Source organism: Panthera uncia (assembly GCF_023721935.1).
Source record: "Panthera uncia isolate 11264 chromosome B3 unlocalized genomic scaffold, Puncia_PCG_1.0 HiC_scaffold_1, whole genome shotgun sequence".
NCBI classification, from domain to species: Eukaryota; Metazoa; Chordata; class Mammalia; order Carnivora; family Felidae; genus Panthera; species Panthera uncia.
Genome location: NW_026057582.1, coordinates 29262574 through 29289877, shown reverse-complemented (window position 1 = coordinate 29289877; position 27304 = coordinate 29262574). Strand labels below are relative to the sequence as shown.

Sequence of the window (27304 nt, the reverse complement as noted above, 5' to 3'; positions counted from 1 at the left end):
GATCGTGACCTGAGCTGAAGTCGGAGCTCAACCGACTGAGCCACCCAGGCGCCCCATGTCGCCATCCATTTTTAATCATTAGCAACCAATTTTAATTAGAAAAATATTGTGTAGATGTACATTGCTCAATCCAAGCAAGACACTTGTTTGAGCTGGCTTTGTTTTTTATATGTGTGACCTCTCTAGAAGAAAGAGAACAGCTTAAAAAAATGTCCAATGTCTTTTTCCCTCAAGCTGCTATGTAAGTGCTACTGTGTTCAGATTCCAAACCAAGCAGGAAGATGCCATTATATTATTTTGCTGACCGTACATCCTAAAACAAAGACTGATTCAGCAGCTGGTCAAAATAGAAAGGATGCATTCACAAAGAATAAATTTATTGATTATATTTTAGATTTTTTTTTTTTTTTTTTTTTTTTTTTTTATAGAGGAAGGCACTTTAACTTTTAGAATGGCACATAGTTTAGGAGCTTGGCTGCTGACTTCTGCTGGAACCCCGGGGTCTGTGACATTGGGCAAAGTAGCTTACCACCATTGATCTGCATTCTCCCCAAGTGCAGAATAAGGCTGAGAAATTGTGATTGCTGAGGGCATTACCGACGGAGAGATTGTTCCTGGATGTTGGGCAGGGAGGGGGGGTTCCTTCCCCAGGTCACAGTTTGTCTAAGGTCCTTGCCGTTTTTCCCTGCTTTTCGCCTGGCTTGTCCTCATCGGCAATACGTCCCACTAATGAACACCTTTTTCTAGATGATAATTAATCAGGTATGGCTCTTGTTACCAAGAAGTTTAAAATTCTGTGGGGAGGGGGAGGAGAAACAGGATGTGTTAAGATAAGCACACATAAATGGGATAGGGGAGAGACTATGGAGAGATTTCATTGAAGATGTTGAGTGGACAAATTGGACATTTGACAACCAATGGCTTTGGGACCTGCAGAGATGGGAGCAGGGGCCAGAGGTGGCCAGGGTGTGCTTGAGGCATTTCAGTTAAGTAAAAGTACAGGGGTGACAAAGTGTGCAAAGAATATCCCCCTATTGAGAATCAGATCCTTAAAAACCTTTCAGGCAGGAAGTCTATGTTGGTGAACTTAAAACTTGAGGGGCAGCAGAGACAGGGGACATCTAGGTAGTAAGTGAAACTGTTTAAAATAAATATTCACATGTACCAAAAGTACAAAGAGAAAACAAAGTAGATTGTGAGTGACATTTTCCTCACCTTATGTTGGTAACAGAGGTTGTGCCACAGTGAGTTTCTAGTTCTTGCCATTTTCCAGGAGATCACTCCTCTGCAGTGAAACACCATGCAAATGGGCCTTTTCCTGTACTGTGTCAGGCTCTCTGTCTAGACATTCAGTGCCTTTTAGACTTTCTGACTGCCAGCTTGACCGCGGACTCCAGTAGCTTCCTGTGGCTCAAGGGTAAAGTGGATGAATCTTGGGATAAACCTTATTTAACTTGCTCGGCATAACTGATTAGGAAGCTCTCAGATGTCTCACCCCTATGCGTAGGGTATCAAGCTTCATGCCAAAGCATATGCTGTCAATTCCAGGTTTTCATTTCTTTGGCTTCCTGTAGCTTTCAAAAGCTTCTCTGCAAAAACCACTTCCCCTGCCTGCCATCTGCCTTACAACCTCCCTCCCTCACTTAAAAAAATCTGTGTCTAAGCCCCAGTTTCTTGTCTTTTTAATTATCCTTAACGGGGAATGACCTGTTGGCTATGAACGACATATTTGATAGTAGATTGGCTTAAGTTGAATTTTGCTTATTGGGAATCCTTGGTTGGGATAAGTTACTTGGGGTTGCGATTGGACATGTTGTTGGTCATGGAAGATGGACAGTGATTGACAAGACTAGAAATTCAAATTGGGGCCAGTCTATTAGGGACTTGAATGCCACACGCATATAGCGGTGGTGATGATAATGGAGATTCAGGGCTTTCTGGCATATAGAAAAAGAAAAAAACCCAAAGAACTGAATTAAAGCAAATTGAAACCAACTCAAGAAGAGGAACCTATGTGACTTCTACATCTGGGAATTCAGGCCTGGCTGGATCCAGAGACTTAAATAATGCCGTCAACATTCTTAACTTGATACTTCATTGCCTTGACTTCCTCCTTTGGTGACACTAGAGAAAAAGAAGATGGTCACGAATATCCCTCCCCTCAGGTCCTTTTCACACTGCCCCTCACAGGGAACAGGGTCTTCATTCTCCCAATGTCCTTCTCTCAGCCTCAGGGAAAGCCCCAGATCAGTCCCAGTGGTGCAGCCTGATCTAATCAGCATGTCCCATCATACAGCATCCTCTGGCCAGAGTAGTCCACGGGCCCACCCTTCCCTATCAGAAGAAGGAAATTTGATAGCAAAAAATATACGGGGCAACCAGAAGTAGCTGCCTCAGTCTTCTAACCTGGCTGAAGAACTTTGGGTTTCATTTGTTGGGCAGTAGAATAAATGCAGAGTGTTTCGGCCACTGTTTGAGAGTTCTGAGATACTTTATAAGAGTTGGAAATTTTTCATTATCCAAGACAAAGGTTTTTTTGGATAACGCGAAAGATTTCCTCAATCGTGTGTTTCTTTTTTTTTTTTTTTTTTAATGTTTGCTTATTTTTGAGAGAGAGGGATAGAGACAGAGTGTGAGGAGGGGAGGGGTAGAGAGAGAGAAAAACACAGAATCTGAAGCAGGCTCTAGGTTGTGAGCTGTCAGCAGAGAACCCGATGCAGGGCTCAAACCCAGGAACCACGAGATCGTGACCTGAGCTGAAGTCAGACACTTAACCTACTGAGCCACCCAGGTGCCCCTCAACTGTTTGTTTCTAATCTCGTTTCCTTTCTATACCAGCTTCCTCATTCAAGGATTACCGCTTCTGTTCTGTAGCTGCCGCACAAAGGCCAGAGTGAATGTATACAGTGGTGACATGACGTCACCTACGGCCCTGCAGTTATATGTGCATGGCTGTACCTGAGACGGGCCAGTGCCACCTTGAGAACAGATGCTGTATCCTTCCCCCAGAATATTTGCGCTGTCCTTTTTTAAACATACAATTTTAGACGATAAGATACTCACGGAAGAGTACGCAAATCATTGCTCGATAAGTGTTCGAGCAGTAAATACCTCCGCATTATCACTCCCAGATCAAGAGATAGAATGTTACCAGTCCCCCCAGAAACGACCCCATGCACCTCCCAGTAACTGCACCCCCACATTCCCTAGGGGTAACTGCTAACCTGATTCCTAATACCATGGTGTTCCACATTTTGAAACGTATGAACTTTATACGGAATTATACACAGGTATACATACCGCCTTTCTTGTGGCTTCTTACGCACAGCATGGTTTGAGCCATCTGTGTTGTGGTATGGAGCAGTCTACTTTTTATTGCTGGGTAGCCAACCACTTTGTAATATCTTACAAATTGTCTATTCATCTGCTGTTTGTTGACAGGCATTTGGGACAGTTCCAGTTTAGGGCTGTGAGGAATAATGCTGCTGTAAACGGTTTTGTGCGTGTGTGTGTTGGTGCACATATGAATGCATTTCTGTTGGATATACATGGAAGGCTGGTTTGCTGGGGCACGGGATACATATGTCCAACTTCAGTAGATTCTTACAGAGTTTTCCTAAGTGGTTGTAACACTTTCTATTCCTCCTGTCACTTGATGAGTGTTTAAGTTTCTCTACATACGTGTCAGCACTTGGGATTGTCGGACTTTTTAATTTTAGCTTTTATGGTGGGTGTGCAGTGGTGTCTCATTGTGGTTTTGATTTGCTCTGGTGACTAATGACGTTGTGCCTTTATAATTTTTTTTGTCATTTTCACTTAATGTCTTGTAGTCGCTGTTCAAGTTGATTGTCTATTTTAAAATTGGATTGTCTTTTATTGATTCGTAGGAGGTTTTTAAAACATTTTTTTTATTTATTAAAATTTTTTTTAAAATATTTTTATTTATTTTGAGACAGAGAGAGAGAGAGAGAGCATGATCAGGGGAGGGGGAGAGAGAGGGAGACACAGAATCCAAAGCAGGCTCCAGGTTCCAAGCTGCCAGCACAGAGCCTGACGCGAGGCTCGAACTCACAGACCACAAGATCATGACCTGAGCTGAAGTCGGAGGCTCAACCGACTGAGCCACCCAGGCGCCCCTGTTTTGTTTTGTTTTTTTTTAAACAAATTTGAATACAAGTGTTTTTCCCAGTCATAGGTATTTAAAATATCTTTTCCTATTCTGTGGCTTGCTATTTAACTCTTTTTTGATGAATAGGAGATCTTGCTTTATTTATTTAAAAAAAATTTTTTTTAATGTTTATTTTTTGAGAGAGAGAGAGACAGAGCATGAGTGGGGGAGGGGCAGAGAGAGAGGGAGACACAGAATCAGAAGCAGGCTCCAGGCTCCGAGCTGTCAGCACAGAGCCCGACGTGGGGTCAAACCCACAAACTGCGAGATCATGACCTGAGCCAAAGTGTGACCCGACTGAGCCACCCAGGCGCCCCTGGAGATCTTGCTTTAAATGTAATCCAATCTGTTAACCTCTTCCTTTATGGTTATCATTTTTGTGGCTGCTGAAGAAATTTTTGCTCACCCTAAGGTTGTGAAGTTATTTTTCCACTTTGCAGAAGCCCTGTTGTTATGCCTTTATATGTAGGTTGAAGATCCAGCTGAGGTTGATATTTTACCTATGGCATAAAAAAGAGATCCATATTTATTTTGTTTTCCATATGTATATCAGATTAACCCCTGCCCTGCCTATTGCCCTGTCTGCTTTCTAGTCCCTTCTCTTGTTCTTTTTGGCTCTTATACTGATCCCGCCCTGTCTTAATATAGCTTAATAATAAGTCCATATCTGATAGTGTATGTCCAGTTATTTAAGAATAGCTTGGTTATTCTTAGACATTTGCATTACTGTATAAATTTTAAAATCCTCTTTTGATGGGATTTTGAATTGGGACTGCATTAAATCTCTAGCCCAATTTAGGGAGTAAACTAATGTCTTTAAAATGTTGACTCTTTCTATTCATTAATATGGTATATCCCTTGGGGTGCCTGGGTGACAGTCTGTTAAGCGTCTGACTTCGGCTCAGTTCATGATCTCTGGGTCTGTGAGTTCGAGCCCCATGTCGGGCTTTGTGCTGAAAGCTCAGAGCCTGGAGCCTGTTTCAGATTCTGTGTCTCCCTCTGTCTCTCTGCCCCTCCCCCACTCGTACTCTGTCTCTCAAAAATGAATAAATGTTAAAAAAATTTTTTTTTGAAATACGGTATATCCCCTTTATTTATTTAGGGTTTTATCTCTGTTAGTGTTTTGTATCTTTCCATGTGGTAAAGGTATTGCACCTCTTTCTTCTATATACTATATGCTGTTGCTGGTATTTGAAGTCAGCTGATGCTATTATAAGTGATATCATTTTAAACATGTTTTCTGGTTGTTGGTCTGTGGATATACAGAAATATAGTTGATTTTTATTTGTTGACATTGATTGAGTCCAGTGACTTTCCTAAGTTCACTGATTAATTCTAATAGTTCCGTGTAGATTATTATGGCTTTTCCATGTACACAATCAAATTACCTGAGAAACAGTTTTGCTTCTTCCTTTGCAGTCTCCCTTTGCTTCCTTTCTTTTTATTTCTTTTTCTTGCCTGTTGCGTTGGCTTAGACCTCTACTGTAACAAAGAATAGAAGTGGTCATGGCAGGCAACCTTGTCTCATTTCTAATCTGTGGGAAATTTTCAAAGTGTGACTATTAAATATTATGGTTGCTATGTTTTGTAAATATCCTTTATCAGATTAAGCATGTTCCTTTACATTCAGAATTGGCTAAGAGTAGTTTTGCGAGTAGATGTTGAATTTGACTAGATGCTTACAGAATAGTTGAATGGAATGTCCGGCTCAGCTCTGCACTTCCCTTTTCTTTTGGATCTTGGTCTCCTATGTCCTCTTTGGACACCCTAAGGTCATCCTGTGTCCTTAGGAGCACTCCTTTTTCCAATTGTATCTGGCTTTTCTAGTTCTTGAGAGTTGTTCTGTTACAAGGCAGACCCTCTTTGTAGGAAGTGGTACATGCTAATTGTACTATTTTTGTCGCCCATCAAACATGAGTGAAAGTGTAACGAACCCTCAGAATCCTTTTCAACTGTTATTTCTTTGACCTATATTGCTCCTGCCTGATGAACTTCATGAATAGATATTTTTGTTTGTTAAGTCTTGCGGTCTCTAGCACTGTATGCATTATGGAGTATGCATAATGTATATATTATGGAGTCCTAGAAGAGATGCACTTGATATTTAAATGCCTGGTTTTAGGGTAAAAAGATTCTGGTTTTACCTGTTCTTAAAAAAAGAAGAAGAAGGAGAAGAAAGAAGACAACAAAATCTCAAGGAATATAACTGACATTCTTTAAAAAAAAAAAAGCCAATGGGAGTGCCTTTCTTTTTGGGTCCCCAGGGAACACGCCCTCCTCTTTATCTCTTAGTCATTCCCTTCTGTGTATAACAATTGGCAAAGCTTCTCTGTCACTCCTACCTCTTCCCCAGTGGTGATACAGTCTTTATCATGTGAAATCAGAGAATAACAAGAGTTGCTTCTGCAGTCCCTATAGTCAGGAGTATTAGACCCTATATGATCTTAGGACTCATACTAATAAAATGTGAGTCCTCTCACGTGGGAGGAAAGACATTTGGAACCCGAAGACCTAAATTTTAATGCTGGCTCTGTTACTAACCGGCAAGATGACGTGAGAATATAATTTGATCTCTCAGACTTTGGGTTCATCCTCTGAAAAATTAAGTGGTTGGGATTGCTCAGGGAACAGGAAATTTTTTTATGAAAAGGATCAAATAGTAAATACTTTGAGCTTTGTGGGCCATATGGTCTTTCTTGCAGCTACTGGGTCTCTGCTGTTGTAGTGCAAAAGCAGCACAGACAGTAAGTAAACAAAGGTGTTTATTTATAAAACTTTATTTCTGGGCACAGAGACTTGATTTTATACAGTTTTCATGTGTCATAAAATATCCTTCTTTTAACTTTTTTCCCCCACCATCTAAAAGTGTAAAAACAAACAAAAAGAACGAAACAAACGCATAAGAAGTAAAACCATTTTTAGTCCACAGACCATACAAAAATAGGCAGCAGGCTAGATTTGTCCCCTGGACCCCAGCTTGCCAATCTTGGAACTTGTTGGTTGGTAAAGGCTATTCCGGAGCTCTGTGTTAGGCCTTGATCTTCCTAATCTTTGAAAAAAAAAATTTTTTTTCCTGTCCCATGCACATTGTTCACGAGAGCCTTATTCCTTTCTCTTAAATCAATTCAGAATAAGAAAATAAAATATTTTATTTTCCTTTTATTTCTTCTCTAAGGCTTGCTCTTTATTTTGTAGATCCGAGTTTCTGACACCAGTAATTTCCTCTGTATGAAGAACTTCTAGCATTTCCTGAAGGGCAAATCTGCTAGCGATAAACTTACTTATTATTTATTTGTCTAAGCAAGTTTATTTGTCCTTCGTTTTGAAGAAGAATCTCACTAGATGTAGAATTCTAGTTTGATGTTTTTTCTTTCAATATTTTAAATATTTCACTTCACTCTCTTGTTTTTGCATGGTTTCTGTTCAGAAGATGTCTATAATTCTTATTCTTGTTTTTTTGTAGGTAAGATTTTTTTTTTCCCTGTGATGTCTTTTGAGATCTTTTCTCTGTCTTTGATTTTTTGCAGTTTAAATATGATGTGCCTTGGTGTTATATATATATTTTTAGTTTACAGTGATTGGAGTTATCTGATCTTTCTAGATTTGTGGTTTGGTGTGTATCTGACCTTGGAATGTTCTCAGTTATTCCTCCAAATATTTCTTCTCCTTTCTCTTTCTTCTCCTGGTATTCTAATTACACTTATATTATACCTTTTGATATCGTATCATAGTTCCTGGACGTTTTGTCTCAGTTTGTGAAGATTTACTTTTCTCTCTCTGTTTTTTCAGTTTGGGGTTTCTATTTTTTTAATTTAAATTTTAAATAGCTAATATGAGGTAGTTTCAGAAGGAGAATTCAGTGATTCATCACTTACATACAACACCCAATGCTCATCCCAACAAGTGCCCTCAATACCCATCACCCATCTAGCCCATCTCCTACCCACCTCCCTCCGTCAACTCTCAGTTTGTTCTCTTGTGGTTTGTTTCCGTCTCTTCACTCCCCCCCCCCCTCCTTCCCGTATGTTCATCTGTTTTGTTTCTTAAATTCCACCTGTAAGTGAAATCATATATTTGTCTTTCTCTGATTGATTTATTTCGGTTAGCATAATACACTCTGCTGAACTCTGTCTACATCATTGCAAATGGCAAGATTGCATTGCTTTTGATGGCTGAGTAATATTCCATTGTATATATATTACCTCTTCTTCATCTGTTCATCAGTCAATGGACATTTGGCCTCTTTCCATAGTTTGGCTATTGTTAATAATGCTGCTACAAACATTGGGGTGCATGTACCTTTTCAAATCTGTATTTTTGTATCCTTTGGGTGAATACCTGATACTACAGTTGCCGGATTGTAGGGCAGTTCTATTTTTAGTTGTTTGAGGAACCTCCGTACTATTCTCCAGAGTGGCTATACCAGTTTGCATTCCCACCAACGGTGCAAGAGGCTTCTCCTTTCTTTTCATCCTTGTCAACACCTGTTGTTTCTTGTGTTGTTAATTTTAGTCATTCTGACATGTGTGAGGTGGTATCTCCTCGTGGTTTTGATTTGTATTTCTGTTTGGGGTCTGTATTGACCTTCAGGCTCACTGATTCTTTCCTTGTCCATTTTGAGTTGACCCAACGAGCCCTTAAAAGGCATTTTTCATTTGTTACAGTGTTTTTGACTTCTCACATTTACCTTTTTCTTTTTCTAAAGAGTTTCCATCTCTCTGCTTTCATTACTATCTACATTGTCTATTAGAACCCACAACATACTTAATCATAGTTTTAAAAAATTTCTTGTCTGATAACTTCAACATCTGTGTCCTGATGTTGATGAAGGAGTGAGGGATGGAGAAGAAAACCTCTGAGAACTAGAAGCAGGAGTCCTCGGTTCTGCTGGTTCTGATGATTGGTTGTCCTTTCAGACTGTGTCTTTTCTTGCCTTTTGTGTGCCTTGTAATTGTTTTGTCAAAAGCTAAACATGGTAATGGGAATTAAGGTAACTGGGCCTTGAGTGTGAGATTTTATTTAAATTGGCCAAGAGTTGAGCTGTGTTTAATGTTTGCTATAGCTGTAGCTGCTAGGAACTTCAGATTCCCCTCGTGTTCTTGTTTTTGTCCCCTCTCTTGACTTCAAATGAGTCTTCAGAGAGTTTGTGTCTTGGAGGTGTTTGAGCTGTAATCTGTTGTTATACTGGAGCCCCATTCACCCGTGTGGTGGTAGGGGATGAGTAAGGAGGCATGTGCTGTCATCTTCCAATCAAAGGCAAGAGTGGAGTGACTTCATTCTAGTAAATACAGCAACACGTCCTCTATTGCAGCAGGAGGGAAGACAAAGAACATGGTGGGTTAGGTGAGGGTGCCCGAAGTTGAGAGATCTGCCTTCTGCTGGCTTCCATTTCTTCAATGAATTTTGAAGTGAGCCCATCAACAGTGTGTGCAGCTTGAACAAAGATAAGGTATGGGATGGCCACTTGAGACAAACAGAGAGCAAACTTGGTAGGAAAACATCTAGATTTGATGGGCAGTGTTTGATGAAATTTAAAGCTTGTGCTCATGCATTTAAAATGCAGCCAGTCGGTCTGGTTGTGTGATTTCTTTCTCATTCCCGCCACAAAGAGCATACCTGCTTGGGTGTGAGCTTGGGTCTTCAGATATTATATGGATATTGTGTGGTGGATATTCTGGTTCCATCAATGTTGGAGTTTTGCCTGGAAATCTGCCACAGAAAGAGCATAGTGAGGCAGTTAAAGGGTATTTGCAAGGATGTGACTGTGAGTGGCTAAAATGAAAGGACCAGTGAGAGAAAAACGTGAAGGCAGAGCGAGGAGGAGGAGTAAAGGCTTGTGAGTCCCATTGACTGAATGTCTAAGCTTGAAAAATGTGTGCAGTGAATGCAGAGTAAGTGAGCTGGAAAGAACTGGTAAGTGAACTGGGGTGTGAGGTGGTCCAGTCACACTGATGATGGGGTTCAGCACGTGGCCGTGGGAGATGGTGGCCGAGGAAGAGGGTTGTAGGAAGAGGGTTCAGGTGGGGAAATAGAAGGATGGAGGAACCGGCTTTCCAGATAGGTCTTTGATTCTGATGTTCACGTCACTGGGATTGATGAAGGAGTGAGGGATGGAGAAGAAAACCTCTGAGAACTAGAAGCAGGAGTCCTCGGGAAACGGGAAGCCTTAACAGGAGGGAGGCAGGATACAGTAGTGAGATTGGGTAGAAAGTGGCACAGCTAGATGGTCTGAGTGTCACGAGAGCAGCGATTTGTGTAGGAAGACAGGAGGGAAATCACTTGAAGCAGCAATGTGGAGCCGGGACGATGCTTACCTTACTTCCTGGTTCGAGAAACGTGGGGTGAGAACAACTGGGCTCCAGGGGAGGGGACGTCCTTGGGGGAAGCCAGGTTTCCATGAAGGTCACTGAAGGTCAAAGTTCAAAGACAAGGTAGAAGGACATAGTGGGCATACTGTTTATAGAAAAAGAGTTAGAAAGGCAGGGAGGGTGGATGGGGAGTTGGCAGGGTCTGGGGGTGTCCAGAGCAGTGTGGGGGCCAGAGCCCTGGTGAGAGACGATGCCTGGGTGGACCTGAACTTTGAGCAGTGATTGCAGCAATAGGACCGTGAGCCACATCACAAGGCCAAGCACATCCTGTTATATGAAAAACTTTCCGCTTCTCCCTCCCAGCTTAATTTTTTGGGACTTTTGCTTAATGTAAGGAATGCAAAAATATTTATCTTTATAAGCAGCTTGAACAAAAATTTGTTTAGGCTGTAAGGCAGCTGTGGCAACTTAAAGAGGATTATATTTATTTTGTATGTCTTAAGGTTGGGTTGGTAGGGGGAAGTCAGCTTCACTGATGCACTAGGAAGTAGAAGGTAGGAACCACAAATCAGTTGAGGACCTACTAAGTACCAGTTGAACTATGTACCAGAAGTGCCTACTACTAGGTACTTCCTATGCGATATATAGGTGCTAACTACTTTATATTTAAATATATACTTAAATTTCGTATATTCACAAAATTGTGTCTTAAATTCTTTCTATAGGTGATGTCACTGGAGACCACGTCGGAAAGTGTGGGCACTGGAATCGGTCCTGGGTTTGGATTTTAGTTTCTTGGTTGACAAGCTATTTTACTTTTGGCAACTTTGGGCCTCAGTTTTCTCATCTGCAGAGTGGGGATAATAACAGCCACCTGTTAAGAGTTGCTGTGGCGCATTGCTCGGGTGATTCTAAGGAGCAGACAAGGCTGAGAACCCCTGATACCGGTGATCAGCATTTACTCCATTTTATAGATGAGGAGACCAAGGCTCAGAGAGGCTAAGTAAGCATAGCACTAAGTTGTTTGTGGCCACATAGCACTAAGTGGCATGGCCAGGATTGGGAGCCTGTTCTTTGACTCCAGGACCCTTGCTCTTTTCAGTGCAGTCTCTTCCTAAATACAAGGGAGTCTGAAGGAGCCCCACCTCCACGTGGCTGCCCAGACAGTAGGCAGCATGGGATGGGGTGAAGGGGTTAGGTGAAGAGAAGGCAGGCTCCATGGAATCTAGGGCAGTGGTTTCCAGACCTGACTGGGCTTTCACATCACCTGGGGACCATTTAAATGATAAATCTCCAGGGGCCACCGTAGGCCCACCAGATCAGAATTTCTGACACCTGGGACCCAGGAACATGGATCTTTAGAGTCAAGCCCAGGTGCTTCTGAGGCTGCTGGTCTGGTTCAATTCCTTGGACCAGCTTTCGGGAACCACCAAATGCTAACCAAAGTCCTGAGATGACCAAGCGATTATATCCTGGGTGCCTGGCATTGCCACCAAAATTGGCCCCTAAGGATTGAGCTCTCGCATCTTGCTTTAAGATCTTTGGCGTCTCTCGCTCTGTCAATGAGCAGCTAGACTTTGAGTTCGTCTGTATAGGAAGTGTCACGTTGGCAGACCACTATAACAGAAAGAAGTATTTGTTCTTCAGAACCGTTGTTCTTTCTTCTCCCCCCTGGAGGTTCCTGCCCTCTCAGTCAGATTAGAGCTATATAAACAAGCTTGTACTACTGAGCTAGCACACTTCTTGTAAAGTTTTTTTCTCCCCAAAGTGCTTAACATTGCTGATGTCAGAAAAAAAAATCCATTGGGTTTTAATGGGCCGAAGCAAACAGTGTGAGGTTGATACAATAGGAGAGGAAATAACATCAACAGAAATTCTTATTTGGTAGCACAGATATTCAGACTGTTACAGTCAGGCTTTGATTACCTCTCTTGCAAGATATTTCCCCAAATAGGGTTTTGAGGGCTAGACACAAAGAAGGGCAGGCAGGATGTTTAAGGATTTTAGCTTCATGTGACAGTGATCTCGGTGGCATTGGAGTGTCACTGCAGTGGTCTGCCTCTTAGGTGTATGTCAGGATCACCTGAGAAGCTTGTTAAATAGCTGATGGCTCCATCTCAGAATCCCTGAGGTGGGGGAAGCGTTTCTCCAATGATTCTGATGCTGATGGCCTGGGAATTTCACTTGGCCAAATAGTGGCTGGAAACCAGACTGCTGGTCAGTTGCTGCGTTCATTCCGCGCTAGGGAATTTGCATGCCCTATTTGATTTCCTCTTCAAAAGCAACTCTGCAAAGTAGAGGACTCTCACCTTCCAGGTGAAGAGCTGGAAGGTGGGGGAAGGTGGGGGGAGGTACTCAATTGCCAAGGCAGTCTTGGTGTGGCCAGAGCTGAGATGCTATTTCCTGTCTGACTTCAAAGCCACTTCCTTTTCCACATCATGGAGGTCTTTCTACCTGCTGGGCTCAGCATTGTTATCTGCTGGACCCTAGTCTTGGCTGCTCCAGAGAGGCTGGCATTACAAAGGAAAACAGCTGGCATTTGTTGTAACTGCAAGCTACAACTGAAATAGAAGTTTGGAGTAAATTGCAGTCCCAACTTGCAGAAGATTTACTAATCAGTTTGAGTCATAGATACTCAATTGTTCTGTTATTGACAAGGTGTCTCCTCACTATACTTTCCATCCTCCCACATGTTCCTTCTTATCTAAATTGCTCATGGATTCCAAAAGTGGATTCCTGAGTTCAGGGCTGGCCCATATCAATAAATTCTGGGGAAAAGTGTGATTCTGTCCGTAGGTCTTTGTCAAGAAAGAGCCTTCTTTGTGGGGCAGTTTCAGTGGCTTGTTATCTGGATGGGTATTCCAGAAGGAGTGCGCTGCATCTTGGTAGAATCTTATCAATTCCATCATTCATTCAAAAATATCTGAGTACCTACGAGGTGTGCCACACCTTGTTCTAGGTGCAGGATGAACCCCACCAACAAAGACTCTGCCCAAGCAGAACTGGCTTTAGTAGAGGAGATTCCTGATAAACAAGTAAACGAAGAGAGGTGCAAAGCCCTGTTATTTCTCACTCCACGTTTGTCCCATTTAATCTCCTTGAGATCAGATCAGTCCTCATGGTTTTTTTTTTTTTCTTTTGGGTGCCTACAGCTTCTGGGGCTTCACGTGGCCATGCTTGATGCCTGTGTTGTCCCTTAGGCTGGAATGGCCTCTTCTGCTTCCCCCAGACTCCTGTTCCCCCAGACTCCTTCGCTGTCATCTCAGTTGCCAGCTTCTGCCCTGCGCCGGCATAGCCAAATACCCACACATTACGACGTCCTGTTTCTGTGGACATGTTTGTCACTCTTCCTGGACTCTCAACACTTTAATGAGATCATCTGTGTCTGATTTATCTTTATATCTCCAGGGCCTACCATATCTTCATATCTCCAGCCCACCTTATGAGTGGATGCTCAGGGCGGTTGCTCCAAGAAGAGATGTTGAGTCCCACTGCCCCTGGTGGTGGGTGGTGGTATTACAGAAATCGCTTCAAGGTTGGGGATGCTGAGTCTGGGAGAGGATGCTTCACTCCAGCAGTTTGGTGATTCCTTGACAAGCTCAGCATGAGTGATGCCATAAATGGAGGACATGGGCTAGGATAAAGAGAGGTGGTACGGAACATTCTGATGAGCATTTGAAGGAAAGTTTTGAGGTTCCAGGGCAGAGCTGGAAGGAACACTGGAGATGTGGGGTTTTACAGCTATTGTCCACTTGGGATCCGGGGAAGTTGTGACTTGACCTGGTTCTGACAGCTGGTCAACTGCACACAAGGTAGGAGACCCAGGCCACCCAGTTCAGAAGGCTTTCCGCTATTCTGGGACTATAGTGACAGATAAGGAAACACAGGCACAGAGAGGTGAAGTAACTTGTTCCAGATCACACTGCTTGGAAGTGGTGCAAACTAATTTTGGATGTGGATCTGTCTGATAACAGACTCCAGCTTGTAACCACTGTGCTACCTGTCTGTCTCTTCTCGGAGTTTTCAAAAATCGAGCCTTGAACACGTTTTTAGCTTCTCCCTTGGTTAGCTGTAAGCCATTTTAGGAGAAGAATATCATTAATGTGTTTCCTTTCTACCGAAATGTAGTTTTGTGTTTCTTTCTACTGAAATGTAGTTTTGTGTAGTTTTGTAGTTTTGTGAAATGTAGTTTTGTACTGAAAAACATTCACGTTCTTTAAATATTAAAATAAAAGGCCCTGAATTATTTACTGTGTGCATATATACATGTAGCATAAATAAGATGAAGTTTTTGGTTTTCACTACCATGAAATTTAAACTATTCCTATTTCATTTCTATCATATTTCATTTAAAAATAAATATTTTAGGGGTGCTTAGGTGGCTCAGTTGGTTAAGTGTCTGCTTGATTTCAGCTCAGGTGATGATCTCATGGTTTGTGGGTTCTAGCCCCATGTCGGGCTCTGTGCCGACAGTGCGGAGCCTGCTTGGGATTCTCTCCCTTCCTCTTCTCTCTGCCCCTCCCCTGCTCATGCTGTCTCATTCTCTCTCTCAAAAAATAAATAATTAAACTTAAAAAAACTAATAAATATTTCACATATTGTAATGAATGAGAATCTAGCCCTTTAATGTCACGAGCCCTAGCTTCCTAGTCAATGAATGTAATTAGAACATCCTTACCTGTGTAGGTTTTGCATCCCATTTGTCTAACATCTGTTGACGCATGGGCTTGAAAGTGGTTATATCATTATTTTAGCAATGATTCTTTCTAGACACAGAAAAGTTGAATGACATTGAGCTGCCAGAGGAACCAAAAATAGAAGTTTTTCTACTATATACTAGATTCACTGAAATTCCTAATAGGGAGACTTGTCTGCCTGCACTTGGTAGTCTAAAGTCCTAGTCCTGGACCATCAGCCTATTATAACACTAGAAATGTTTCTGTGCGTGCGTGCGTGCGTGCGTGTGTGTGTGTGTGTGTGTGTTTTGGGGGAATTGGCCAGGAAGAGGCGAAGGCAGGGCTAACAGGATTGTTTTTAGGTCATTCCCAACCTTGTTGTTATAACAACAAGGGAGATAATATGGTCATTATTATGGTGAGAGATAATATGGTCATTAAAGTCAAGTGTTCATTTAAAAATAAAGCCAGAGACCCAAAATGCCTCTGTTGCATAGATAAATGAGCATACATAAATGGACTCAGTTTTTGTTTTTCATGTTCTGTCGTATTCTGTATTGAGGCAAAGGAGTAGGCAAATAAGTAGCTGTTCATTAAAAATAAAACAGCGTGTTATTCATTTAACTTTAAAAGCCACTGATTGGAATTAATAATTAGCTTTTCCATGTAACACTATATTCACAGAAACCCTGATATTACAGTACATAGAGGTAAGAGCACGTTCTTTATCTCTTCATGTAATCTAACTTTTAAAATGCATCTTAATTCACAAATGACGAAGAAAGCACGCAACATTCAAACGGTATACTTTGGGCATTTAAATTCTTAGCACAAATGACAAATTCCTATCTCTTCCCCATCTTCTGCCCAAATTTGTTTTTATGGAATGACCTTTGGTACCAACTTATTTTATAATAAAATATTTCCTGAGCTTTTATTTTAAATTGAAATGGCCTTTTCTGTCAAGTGTGGTATTTGTAAAAGTTTCTTTGATGAAAAGCCTATGAATTTTGTGCAAATAACCCAGGCAGGCTCTTAGCTTAGAGATAACATTTGTATAGGACTTTTATGGCTTTATATGATACCTTTACACTCAGTTTATTAGACCCTTACCTGTGAATACTCAGTAGAATTCACATTTTACTGACGAGAGCAGTGTAGAGAGAGCTGCCTTGGTGTGGTTCTGGGTACACAGCAGGCATTCAACATTTTGTTTTAAAAGGAAGTTAACAAAGAGAACCCAATAGATATTTAACTTGTGCGAAGTCACACAGCAAATATAGTGTGATACCAAGAACTGAACTTCTTTACCCAAAAATTCCATATGTTGTCACTGTTATCTTTTGAGGCTTTTTAAAAAGGTCAAATTAAAAAATATTCATTCTACTTAATTGAGGTAAAATTCACACAACCTAAAATTAATGACTTCGAAGCATACATTTCAGTAGCATTTAATACATTCACAATGGTCTGCATCCATCGCCTTTATCTAGTTCCAAAATGTTTCGTTATCTCAGAGGGGATCCCAAGTCCATTAAGCAGTGGCCCCATTCCATCCTCTGCCCAGCTGTTGGAAACTACCTGTCTGCTTCCTGACTCGATAGATTTACCTATTCTAGATATTTAACGTAAATGGAATCCTACAATGTGTGACTGCCTTCGTCTGTTCAGGCTGCTATGACAGAATATCCTAGATTGGCCGGCTTATAAACGACAGAAATTTATTTCTCACAGTTCTGGAGATCAAGGCTTCAAAAGATTTGGTGTGTGGTGAGAGTCTGTTTCCTGGTTCATGGATGACTTTATTCTTGCCCTGTCCTTATATGGTGGGAGGGAGCTCTCTGGGCGTCTTTTTTATAAGGGCACTAATCAGCTCCCAAAGGCTCTACCTCCTAATACCATCAAGCCAGGGGTTAGGATTTCAACATATGGATTTTGTTGGGACATAAACGTCGAGTCCATTGCAGTGACCTTTGTGTTTGGCTTCTTTCACTAGGCATAATGTTTTCAAGACCAATCTGTGTTGTAGCGTGTATCAGCCCTTTATTGCTTTTTACGGATGAACTTTATTCCATTGTAGGGAGAGACGATATCTGGTTTATCCATCGATTGATGGACACTGAGCTGTTTCCATTTTTTGGCTATTGTGAATAGTGCTACTGGGAACATCTGTGTTCAAATATTTGTTGGAATACTTGTTTTCAGTTCTTTGGGGGTATAGTTGAATTTTCAAGTTACATGGTAATTCTATGTTTAACTTTTGAGGAACCACCAAACTGTTTTTTCATAGCAACTGAACCATTTTACATTCCTATCAACAAGGGACAAGTGTTCAGATTTCCCCACATCCTTTGCCACATTTGTTATTTGAGGTTTTTCTCTTTTAGTATGACCGTCCTAGTGGGTATGAAGTGGTTTTTCCTTGTGGTTTTGATTTGCATTTCCCTAGTAAAATATTCAGATTTGAGTGCATAGAATTAATCAAGAAGCAAGCTTTGGTAAGACAAAATCAACATCACAATGATTGGCTTCATCTGTCCTCAGGAGATTATTTAAGACGGCATAAGCTCACCTCTAGGGTACATGATTCTGGGCTGAAAATAAAGAACATGTTGCTTTGGGATTAGAAGAATGTATGTGGATCAAGACCCCAGTTATCCCCTAGATATTTTTTTTAAGATACTGCTTAAATTAATGCGGAAAAATGAGAAATTTATCATGTTTTATTTTCATATCACCTGCCAAAAGATACTTCTTTGCATGGCAGGACTTTCTTTGTATAATTTTTTCATGTCTTAACGGTCTATTCATTTATTTTTGCAGTGTGAGTGAAGACATCCGGGATGGCTCAGGGATCTGGGGATCAAAGAGCAGTGGGGATTGCTGACCCAGAGGACAGTTCTCCAAACATGATAGTCTACCGCAAAGTAAGGCCTCTTATTGAATGCTGGGGGTGCTGCTTGTGTATGTGTTTGTGTTCCGTGTAGGGTTGACTGATGGTTGACAGCTTGACAAATGTTTTCTGCTTAAACTGATAAATGAATATCATTTTCTTCTCATGTCCTCTGTTTTTCCAATTCTAAAATTCAAAGAAGTTAGGTTTTGTCATACTTGATATTGAACACTTGAAAAATATGATTTGATTTTCTTTAAAGATTTTGTTTTTAAGTAATCTCCCCACCCAACGTGGGGCTTGCACGTACAACCCTGAGATAAAGAGTCGCATGCTCTACAGACTGAGCCAGCCAGGCTCCCCCGCTTTGGTTTTCTTTAAACGCAGAGATTGCCTAAGTGGTGCAGATGGAGACGTATTCTCCTTCAGTGTCAAGGCCTTTGTGTAACATTTATCAACTGATTGTTTTTGAACCCATAGTATGTATGAGATCTGGTCTAGATGCCGTGGGAGATACAGAGGTAAGCATGAATTAGATGTCTGTGGTTGGTGAAGACAAGAGATGTACACAAATGCAGAGTCTGTAATAGTCTAAGTGTTAATTTCCAAAAGAGAAGTGCAAATACAGTATTATATGAAATCAGAGGAGGGAGTGATTACTTCCAGGCTCAGAGGCCAGGTGTGGACTGGTGGAGTGGTCTTTGAATTCACATTTTAAAGGATGGGTAGGACTGCTTTATGTGGAAAGTGGAAAGAACAACATTCCAGTGGCGAGATGCATTGAGCAAAGGCAAAGGGCTGGAGAAAGTGAACAGTAACCAGAGCTAGTGAGCTTGGGCATAGGTGAGTTACATGGAGTAATGGAGGTAAGATTTTGGGAAGACAGTTTGGATGGAGCCAGATTTTAGAATGTTGAATCACAGACAATTTAATCATGAACAACTTTTGTGCCGGGAGTTGCAAAATCAACATTTCCCTTTGGGATTATGAGTCTTGCCCCACTGTGCCAGATACATTGTTGTGATGGTAGACTGGAGGCTTAATGGGGGAGGGGGTGGTGGTGGTATTTCTGTATCTGTGAGAAAGAAGGAGGATACTAATCTAGCAGGGGAAATGCCCCTCAGAATTGAGTGGGACCGAGCAGAGGAATTAAAGAGTCTAAATTAAAAATGTCTTGGAAACTGAATGGATATAGAATTAGGAGGGAATAGAGACTCAAAGATGGCTGTTACATAGCCACTTTGGGTTACACTGGCAAGACACTGATGCTATTAATTCAAATAGGGACATTTGGAAGGATGTTTTCAAGGAAGGAGATATGGCACATAAGTTTTATTCGTGCACATGTTGAATTTGAGGGAATAACTGCTTGTTAATACACGTTTAATGCTCGCATGTGTGGGAAAATTTGATCTAACTAGATTACGTTATTAATAAGGAAAATTAATGTTCATTCACTTCACAAAATATTTGAGTTGTCTGCTGGGTTCTGTGTATTCTGCAAGACTGTGTGTTTGATCTCTGCTAATCATATGGGTAAGGTTGAACTAGATATTCCTGGATGATCAATGTGGTGAACTTTTCTCTTTCCTTATAAAAATAGAACTCAAAACTAATCTCGCTTTGAGTATCAAATTCCTTCATCCTTTGCTTTGTAAGAGAATGCTTAGGTAACCCATCTCTAACAGAGAAGCCTATTAAGGTGTAATAAAGAAAAAAGAGATGCACACGGCTAACAAATTGGTGAGGCATACAGAATAATACAAAGATGTGTATTCCTCATTACCGTCTTAACCCACCCCACGCCAGGGAGACCCTAAGCCAAGATCATAGGAACATGAGCTTTGGAATCAGACCTAGGTTAAAATTATTGCGATGCTACCACTTCCTAGTGATGTGACCTTGAGTTAGTTATTAATTCTGTGAGCCTCAGTTTCTTCATTTTTAAAAAGAAAAATAAAAAGGGGGGGAGGAAGGACAGTACCTCATGGGGTTATTATGAAGATTCATTTAGATAAAGTAAATGAGGAACTTAATGAAATCTTTTTTTTTCTTTAGGGTCTTATAAAATCAGTGTCATTTGGAGAAAGGAGATAAATTATAAGATGTTTAAATATTGGTACTATTAATACGTTGACTTAAGTATGCTCATACAGTGAGTTGCCTTTTTAAGACACAGGAAAACAATACAGATATTTTTGTATTATTCAGGAGATTGTAAACTAATGGGTTATTAAAGGTTGGTGAGAAATGTAAAGGTCATGCAATGCAAACACCTTTCTACTAGAATATTTGGGATTATGTTGAAAGGAAAACTTCCTACAGGTTTGTGCAAACTTGATTTTCACTTTTTAGGTGGTAGCAGGGGACTCTTGGTTTAATTTAGATACAAAGCTGTCAATTACCATAGTTCTTCAAAGATATGACGACTAGCCTCTTGGTTTCTATACTGGAAACATATCTTGCTTCCTTTTGACAAATTTGCATGTGGGATATTTATGTGTTCATGTTATTTGCCATAACAGTTAATTGCTATAAAAGGGATATTACGTCTGTTCAATCTATTAGGAAGAAAGAAGGCATTGCTTAGTATGGGTCTAGGACCTGGAATCATTTAAACCTAGTTAATTTGACTAATTTAAGCCATGGTTACATTTCAGTCATGGGGTATTTACCTAGTTCTCTACTCGCAGTGCTATAGACCAGCCATTGGCTACAACCAATACAACCAATATTGTAGGACACTATCCTCAAGGTGTCAGTAAAGATTAAACCTTGCAGCCAAGGTCAATTTAAGACATGTACGTACTATGGAAGTCCTCTTTTATAATGTTTTTTTTTTTTTTTCAAGTTGTAAGCTCTAAGACCAAGCCTTTTCTTAGAGGTCCACAACAAAAATTTACATTAAAAATTATGCAAATAGTACTTTCCTTTTTGTCTTTCTCTGGTTGTTTCTTTCTCATGTCAGATGTTTTTAGTGTGACGTTTTTGCTTGCATTGTGTTGTGTTGATTCACATGCTGACATTTAAAAAGCCAAATCTAGAGAAATGGGAGCTTTTGGGTGAACTTCCGAGTCATAAGTGGGATGATTATGTCCATAACGTTGTTGTGACTTTTAAATGCCATTTAGTGTGGTAACCTTCTGACATATGAGTAATGATGGGTGGGTTTCTCAGGCCTACACCTTCAGAATACTCTTCATTTTCTTTTCATGTTTTCTGTGTCATTAACTCTGAGAAGTTGTACTTTCCCAAGGCATGATTTATTTATTGAGTTGAACAGACTTTCTCATTTAGTTTTTCCATCCTTCACATTCACATTTTGGATTGGAGGTGTATATGAAAAATGTATTGGTCACATTAAAAATCTATTTAAAAGAAAACCTTAATTATTCATTAAGGCACCCAGACCCTGTTCACCTTTTTTTTTAATATTCTTGGATCCAAAAGATCCTGGGTCATTGAATTGCCCAACATAGGGATGATATTTGAAACTGGCTGGATGTCAGATCATTTAGGTGTGTTTTATAACAATATTGATCCTCAAGAGATCCTCCCTCCCTCCCTCCCCAAGGCATTTTTGTTTCATATGTCTGAGCTGGGTCTCGGGAACCTGAGTTTTAAACTCTTTCTCAGGAGAATCTGGGTTCGAAGCACTTATTTAGTATGTGTTACAATGTCCAGGTAGAGTACACGTAGCACCGTAATGGGAAAGTTAATGTTTTGAAGTGGGTTTTTGATTTTATAATTATTTATAGATCTCTCAGATGTAGAAGAACCAGGCTTCTGTCATGGAGTTACATGTAAGGAGTAACCTCCTCAGAGGAGCAAAGTAAAGTATGGAGAAGGTGCGTAACTTGCATGAAGTTACTCAGCAGTTTCCCAGTGAAGCCATGATTGGGTCCAGGTGGCCTGACTGCGCCCCTCGGCGTCCCTTCCACCACCATGTTATCAACCACAAACTACCATTGCCACATTGTTGGGGTTCAGCAGACACTGGATAAGTTAAATAAGTGAGAGTACCGTGCGGCGGATCTTTGCTTTTCATGCTTAGTCTCAGAGATTTGACTTGGGTTGACTTTGAACATTTGTAATGCGAAAGCTTCATTCTACTTGCTGGTGCTCTTGCTTCTTGGTTAAAGATTTTTGAAAATGTTTACTTTCTTTTTTAAACCCAGAATTCTTTTGAGTACAAGTAGGTTGCTTTCTGATTTTGTTTAGTTCTCTGAGTGGTGTTAATGTCTCTTGAGAAATTTCCAACTGGACTGGTGATTTGATTTGGTAGAACTCTGAGCAATTAGATTGTAGTTGGATGGAGAAAATTGTAGCTTAACTTGACCCAGACTTGGGTCAGGAGATGGGATGGTGTGATGGAAGATGCCAAACAGGGAGCAGAGAGCTCTGGGTACCTGGCCCTAGCTCCTACACGTACTGCTTTGGTTCTCTGGATGGGGAACTTCATTTTCCCAGCTCTGTTTCTCATTTTGACTTCCTCTTCTCTACTTTTTTCCCTCCTTCCTTCCCAACCACAAAATACTCCTTACACAAAAAGAATACGTTCAGTGTCCGCATAAAGTAGAAAGAAGCATGATAAAATGAACCCTGTGTGCCTACCAACCCACCAACATAATAAATAAAATATTACTTTGGCTTCGTTTCCTCTTCTGTAAAGTGAGGGGATTGGACTAAATATTGTAAACATACTTTTCTGCAATGATTTAAAAGTTTCATTCTGTAAGTTTTTAATCATAGATTAATTCACTTCTCATTCTCAAACAATGTTGTGAGACTGTAGACACGTGTAAGGGTCTTTAGAACTTTTCTAGAAATATTTCAAACAGTCCTATGTAACTGAAATTGGACGGGGATAAAACCTAATGTCGTTAGGCATCAGAAGAAAAATTCTAGTTGCGATGATTTAACATTCAACAGTTAAAGTATCTTCTTGGTGGTGACCTGTTTCTTTGGCTTGCTAGTAACATTTAAGACATTTGTATAATTATCATTTGGCAGTACTGATTGTATGTTAGACAGACAGCAGGAACAGTGTCAGCAGCACTGGATATTGTCAGTAATATATAGCGTTACGGATGAATTAGAAGTTTTAGAGAAAGAAGAAAACGCCAGTGTGCTTGTCTGTCATTGCTGGCTTCCTTCACTTGTTAGTTTCTACTGATTTACTCCTTTTCTGCTGGAATTTGGGTCTTGCCTTTGTGTTGACCTGATACTCCAAGGTCACTTCCCCTAATGTTCTAGGACCCTGGAAGCCCTGGGCAGAAGCTGCTTTAGGCACATTTCCAAAAAGTAAATGTGGTCCTATTTTAGTTACACAGGCAGTGGGATGCAGCAAGAAGGGGAAAACATTTAGCTTGGAAGAGGCAAGCCTGATGAGCACGCTGGGAATAGGACACTGTTTTGGAATTCACAGAAGGCAGTTGTGGTGGCCAGCGCAGCCAAGAGTCAGGGAACCTACAGATTCTGGTGACCAAGGCACAGTAAGGACTAGAAACCATCTAATCAGCAAATATGTATCGAGTATCATTTGTGTGCCAGACACCGTTAGGTGCTAGGAATGCAAGATAAGGTCTGTGCCCTGAAAAAAACCCGTGGGCTAATGGAGCAGAGATGGGTAACCAGACAATCGCAAGAGGCCATCGGTAGAGGTGAGCCGAGGAATGATGAAGGAGGTAGAAGGGTCATGAAATCCATATCAAGAGAGAGGATGGGGGCGCCTGGGTGGCTCAGTTGGTCAAGCATCTGACTTTGACTCAGGTCATGATCTCACAGTTCGTGAGTTTGAGTCCTGCCTTAGGCTCTGTGCTGACTGCTCAGAGCCTGGAGCCTGCTTCAGGTTCTGTCTCCCTCTCTCTGCCCCTCCCCTGCTCACGCTCTGTCTCTCTCTTTCAAAAATAAACAGTAAAACAAAAAAGAGAGAGAGGATGATGATGTCATAGAAGACAGCCCAGGGGATTTGGCATCTGCCTTAATTCATGAAAGATGAATAGGAATTAACCTGGCAGAGAAGGGGAGAAAAAGCGTAGGAGGCATAAGGACTACCACATGGAAAGGGACAGAGTTGTGATGTTATAAACTGAGTTCTGGGAACTTCAAGTGGCTGTTCTCTTGGAGCTAGGTCCAAGAGAACATGGCAGTGGTGATGTAGATGAGTGGTATGTTTGAGAGACGTTTAGGAGGTAGAATCAACAGGATTTGGTGACTGCTAAGATGTAGGGTGGATTTGAGGGGAATAAGGAGGTATCTTTTCACCAGGTTGTACCTGGGAAATGGCGGAAGGTCTCTTGGAACCAACAAAATTTCGAACCAAGTAACTGTAGAGCTGGATTGCCTGCCCTTCTTCTCCTTGTGTGTAGAGAAGTCAAGTGTCACACAAAGAGTATGTAACTAGACCAGGGTGTCTGGGTATTGATTGCGGCCACACCACTAGCTCATTTTGGCCACGCATGAGTTGCTTCTGTTGTAAGTCGAGCTCTGCCATTTGAAGTGAGGGGTTAGCTAAGCTGGGTGATCTCAAAAATACTTTCAGTTCTCACATGCCAGGGCTTTCATAATCTAAAATAAAGACATCCACGTTTCCTCACCTGTTTATTGTTTCATAGCCCTCTTTGTTTTCTTTCACATTTTCCTTAAAAATTAACCCAAGCAAAATTTTAAAAAGTCAGGTAAATCAGGATGTTTCAAACAAATGCTTTTTGCTCTTGCACATTTAGGGCTTCTTTTCTTTTTTTCTTTTAACATTAAATAAATTACCCAAGGACTAACTTCAGAGAGTATTCTGGGTAACTAATTTAATTGTTCAATCTGCATTTTAAGATTCCTTTCGTTAAATAGCTCGAAGGTTTTTTATTGCCTTAGGAAACAACTGTTCTGTTTTCCTTTTCCCCTAGGATTGGACTTGCCAGAGGAAAAGCACCCCATCACATTCTCTTGGTTGGCAGGAGGCAGGAGTGTGGGCAAGTCCCGGACTAGTGGTATCAGTGTCCGCAGATGAAAAGGGATGGTATTTTTAGTGTCGAGAATAGCTCAGTGTGGTTTAATATGATGTGTTTCCACGAGTATAACTTTCTAATTTGGAAAGCCTTTGGTGTGTTCAAGGCTTCATTTCATTTTTCCAGTTTTTCCCCCGCATTTCATTCCAAGGAGTCTAAGGTTTTACATTTTGGCAGTTTATTACCTTCACTATCGACACGTCTTTGTAGTATCCCTTACAGTACAGAGAGCTTGCACGGCCATAGGGTTCGGTCCCCATTCTCAGGATTTTGAACAAGAAATATTAGAATAACAGGTATCCATGAAGGGAAAATAATGAAGTGTTTCAGTCATTGTGGGATAGGTGGATTGTTTTTTAAAAAATCTGTTTGCCAATATAAATCAAAACTGAAATTGGAAAAGTCTTTTGATTCACATCCTCACTTCTAAAAATGTATTACAATAAGGGAATGGAAAAAAATATACAAAGATATAAGTATAGACTTAGACATACACTCACTCCAAGAGAATATTCACACCTCTGTGGTGAGTAACATCAAAAGATATAAACCAATCAAATATCCGTTGAAGATGAATTAAAGGGGCGCCTGGGTGGCTCAGTCGGTTAAGCGTCCGACTTCGGCTCAGGTCATGATCTCACGGTCCGTGAGTTCAAGCCCCGCGTCGGGCTCTGTGCTGACAGCTCGGAGCCTGGGGCCTGCTTCAGATTCTGTGTCTCCCTCTCTCTCTGCCCCTCCCCCCGTTCATGCTCTGTCTCTCTCTGTCTCAAAAATAAATAAACATTAAAAAAAAATAAAAAATAAAAGAAAATGAATTAAATACTCATGGGGGGTATAGGATTTATATTTGGGGTAACCCACCAGTTAGGTTACTGGGTCCCTGTTCTGGTATATCTACTAATTTTCTTGAAAGGAAGATGGTTACTGACACCTGGGGATATGGTCTGATTGAATAGTCTGTATTTTTAAAAACCTACAAGACTTTGCCATTTTTGTTTTATAACATTTTTGTTTTATTTGCTAAACATAATGGTTATGTAGATTTACTAAAAAATTATTGTTGGGGCGCCTAGGTGGCTCAGTTGGTTAAGCATCCAACTTTTGATTTCGTCTCAGGTCATGACCTCACAGTTCGTGGGATCAAGCCCCACATCTAGCTCTGCACTGATAGAGCACAGCCTGCTTGAGATTCTCTTTCCCTCTCTCTCTGCCCCCACTGCCCCCCGTGTTCTCTGTCTTCCTCAAAATAAATAAATAAACATTAAAAAAATAAATATTGTTTTCATTTTTTTATTTTCTACAGCTCTGTGCTTACCTCTGGGACCTTTTTTGTTTGGTCTGGAGAACTACCTTAGTATTTTCTTGAGCGCAAGTCTGCTGGTGCAAGATTAAGGAAGAGAATAAGGATTTATTGGCTCCCCACTCAATACCAAATACAGTGCTGGGTACTGTGCATACATTGAATCATGCGATCAGCAGAATAGCTTGTTAGGCAAATGGCGGTCAGCCTGTATGACATACAAGGAAACAGGATCAGAAGGAGTAAATAACTGGTATTGAGTTTTGAGGCTGGGTTTGCTTTATTCTAAAGTCTGTAATTTTTTTTTCAAATAAATTGAATTATGTTTAAAGAAAAACAAAGGAAATCTCAAAGTTGTTTGTAGTTAATTATAGGAAGGTTGGTATTGACAGGGTGGGCTTACAGAGGAGGAAGGAATTTCAGGAGAAATGGTTTGAATTGCATCTTTAAGAAAGGGGAGAATTTAATTCTGTAGGAAAAGCCAAGAAATGATTCTAGGTGATGGGGTTGTGTAAGCGAGGTTTGGTGATAAGAAAACCTAGATGTATTTAGGAGGCAGTGTATTTTATAGCACTAAATCTAGGAGGTATGCCTCATGTAATAACAGCCTTATTCTTCATATGGAGAACCTGAGGGAAGAAATCACTAAACATTTCTAGTTCTGAAACTCACATGGTAAAATATTGGTACAGCTGAGCTTTCTGCCAACTTTCTTTCTTTCCTTTTAAAAATTCCTTGTTTTCCATTTTAAGAGTAATAATTCATTTTCAAAAGAATATATGAACTAAAAACAAATCTCATTTATTCCTACCATGCAAATATGACCACAGTTAACATTTTGGTCTATTTCCTTCCAGTCTTTATATATATATGGGCTATATATGTATATATATATACATATATGTGTATATATATATGTATATATATATGTGTGTGTGTATATATATACACA

The 27304-nt window shown here is 40.7% G+C and overlaps 1 protein-coding gene across 1 annotated transcript in view; it reads left to right on the top strand.

Moving 5' to 3' along the window:
- RGS6 (regulator of G protein signaling 6) overlaps positions 1 to 27304 on the top strand; it is a 588233-nt gene that overhangs the window by 36618 nt on the left and 524311 nt on the right. Inside the window, exon 2 of the mRNA XM_049612524.1 lies at positions 17976 to 18079. Within this exon, the coding sequence (XP_049468481.1) occupies positions 17996 to 18079 (84 nt within the window). The 5' untranslated portion in view covers positions 17976 to 17995. The remainder of the gene's footprint in view (positions 1 to 17975; positions 18080 to 27304) is intronic.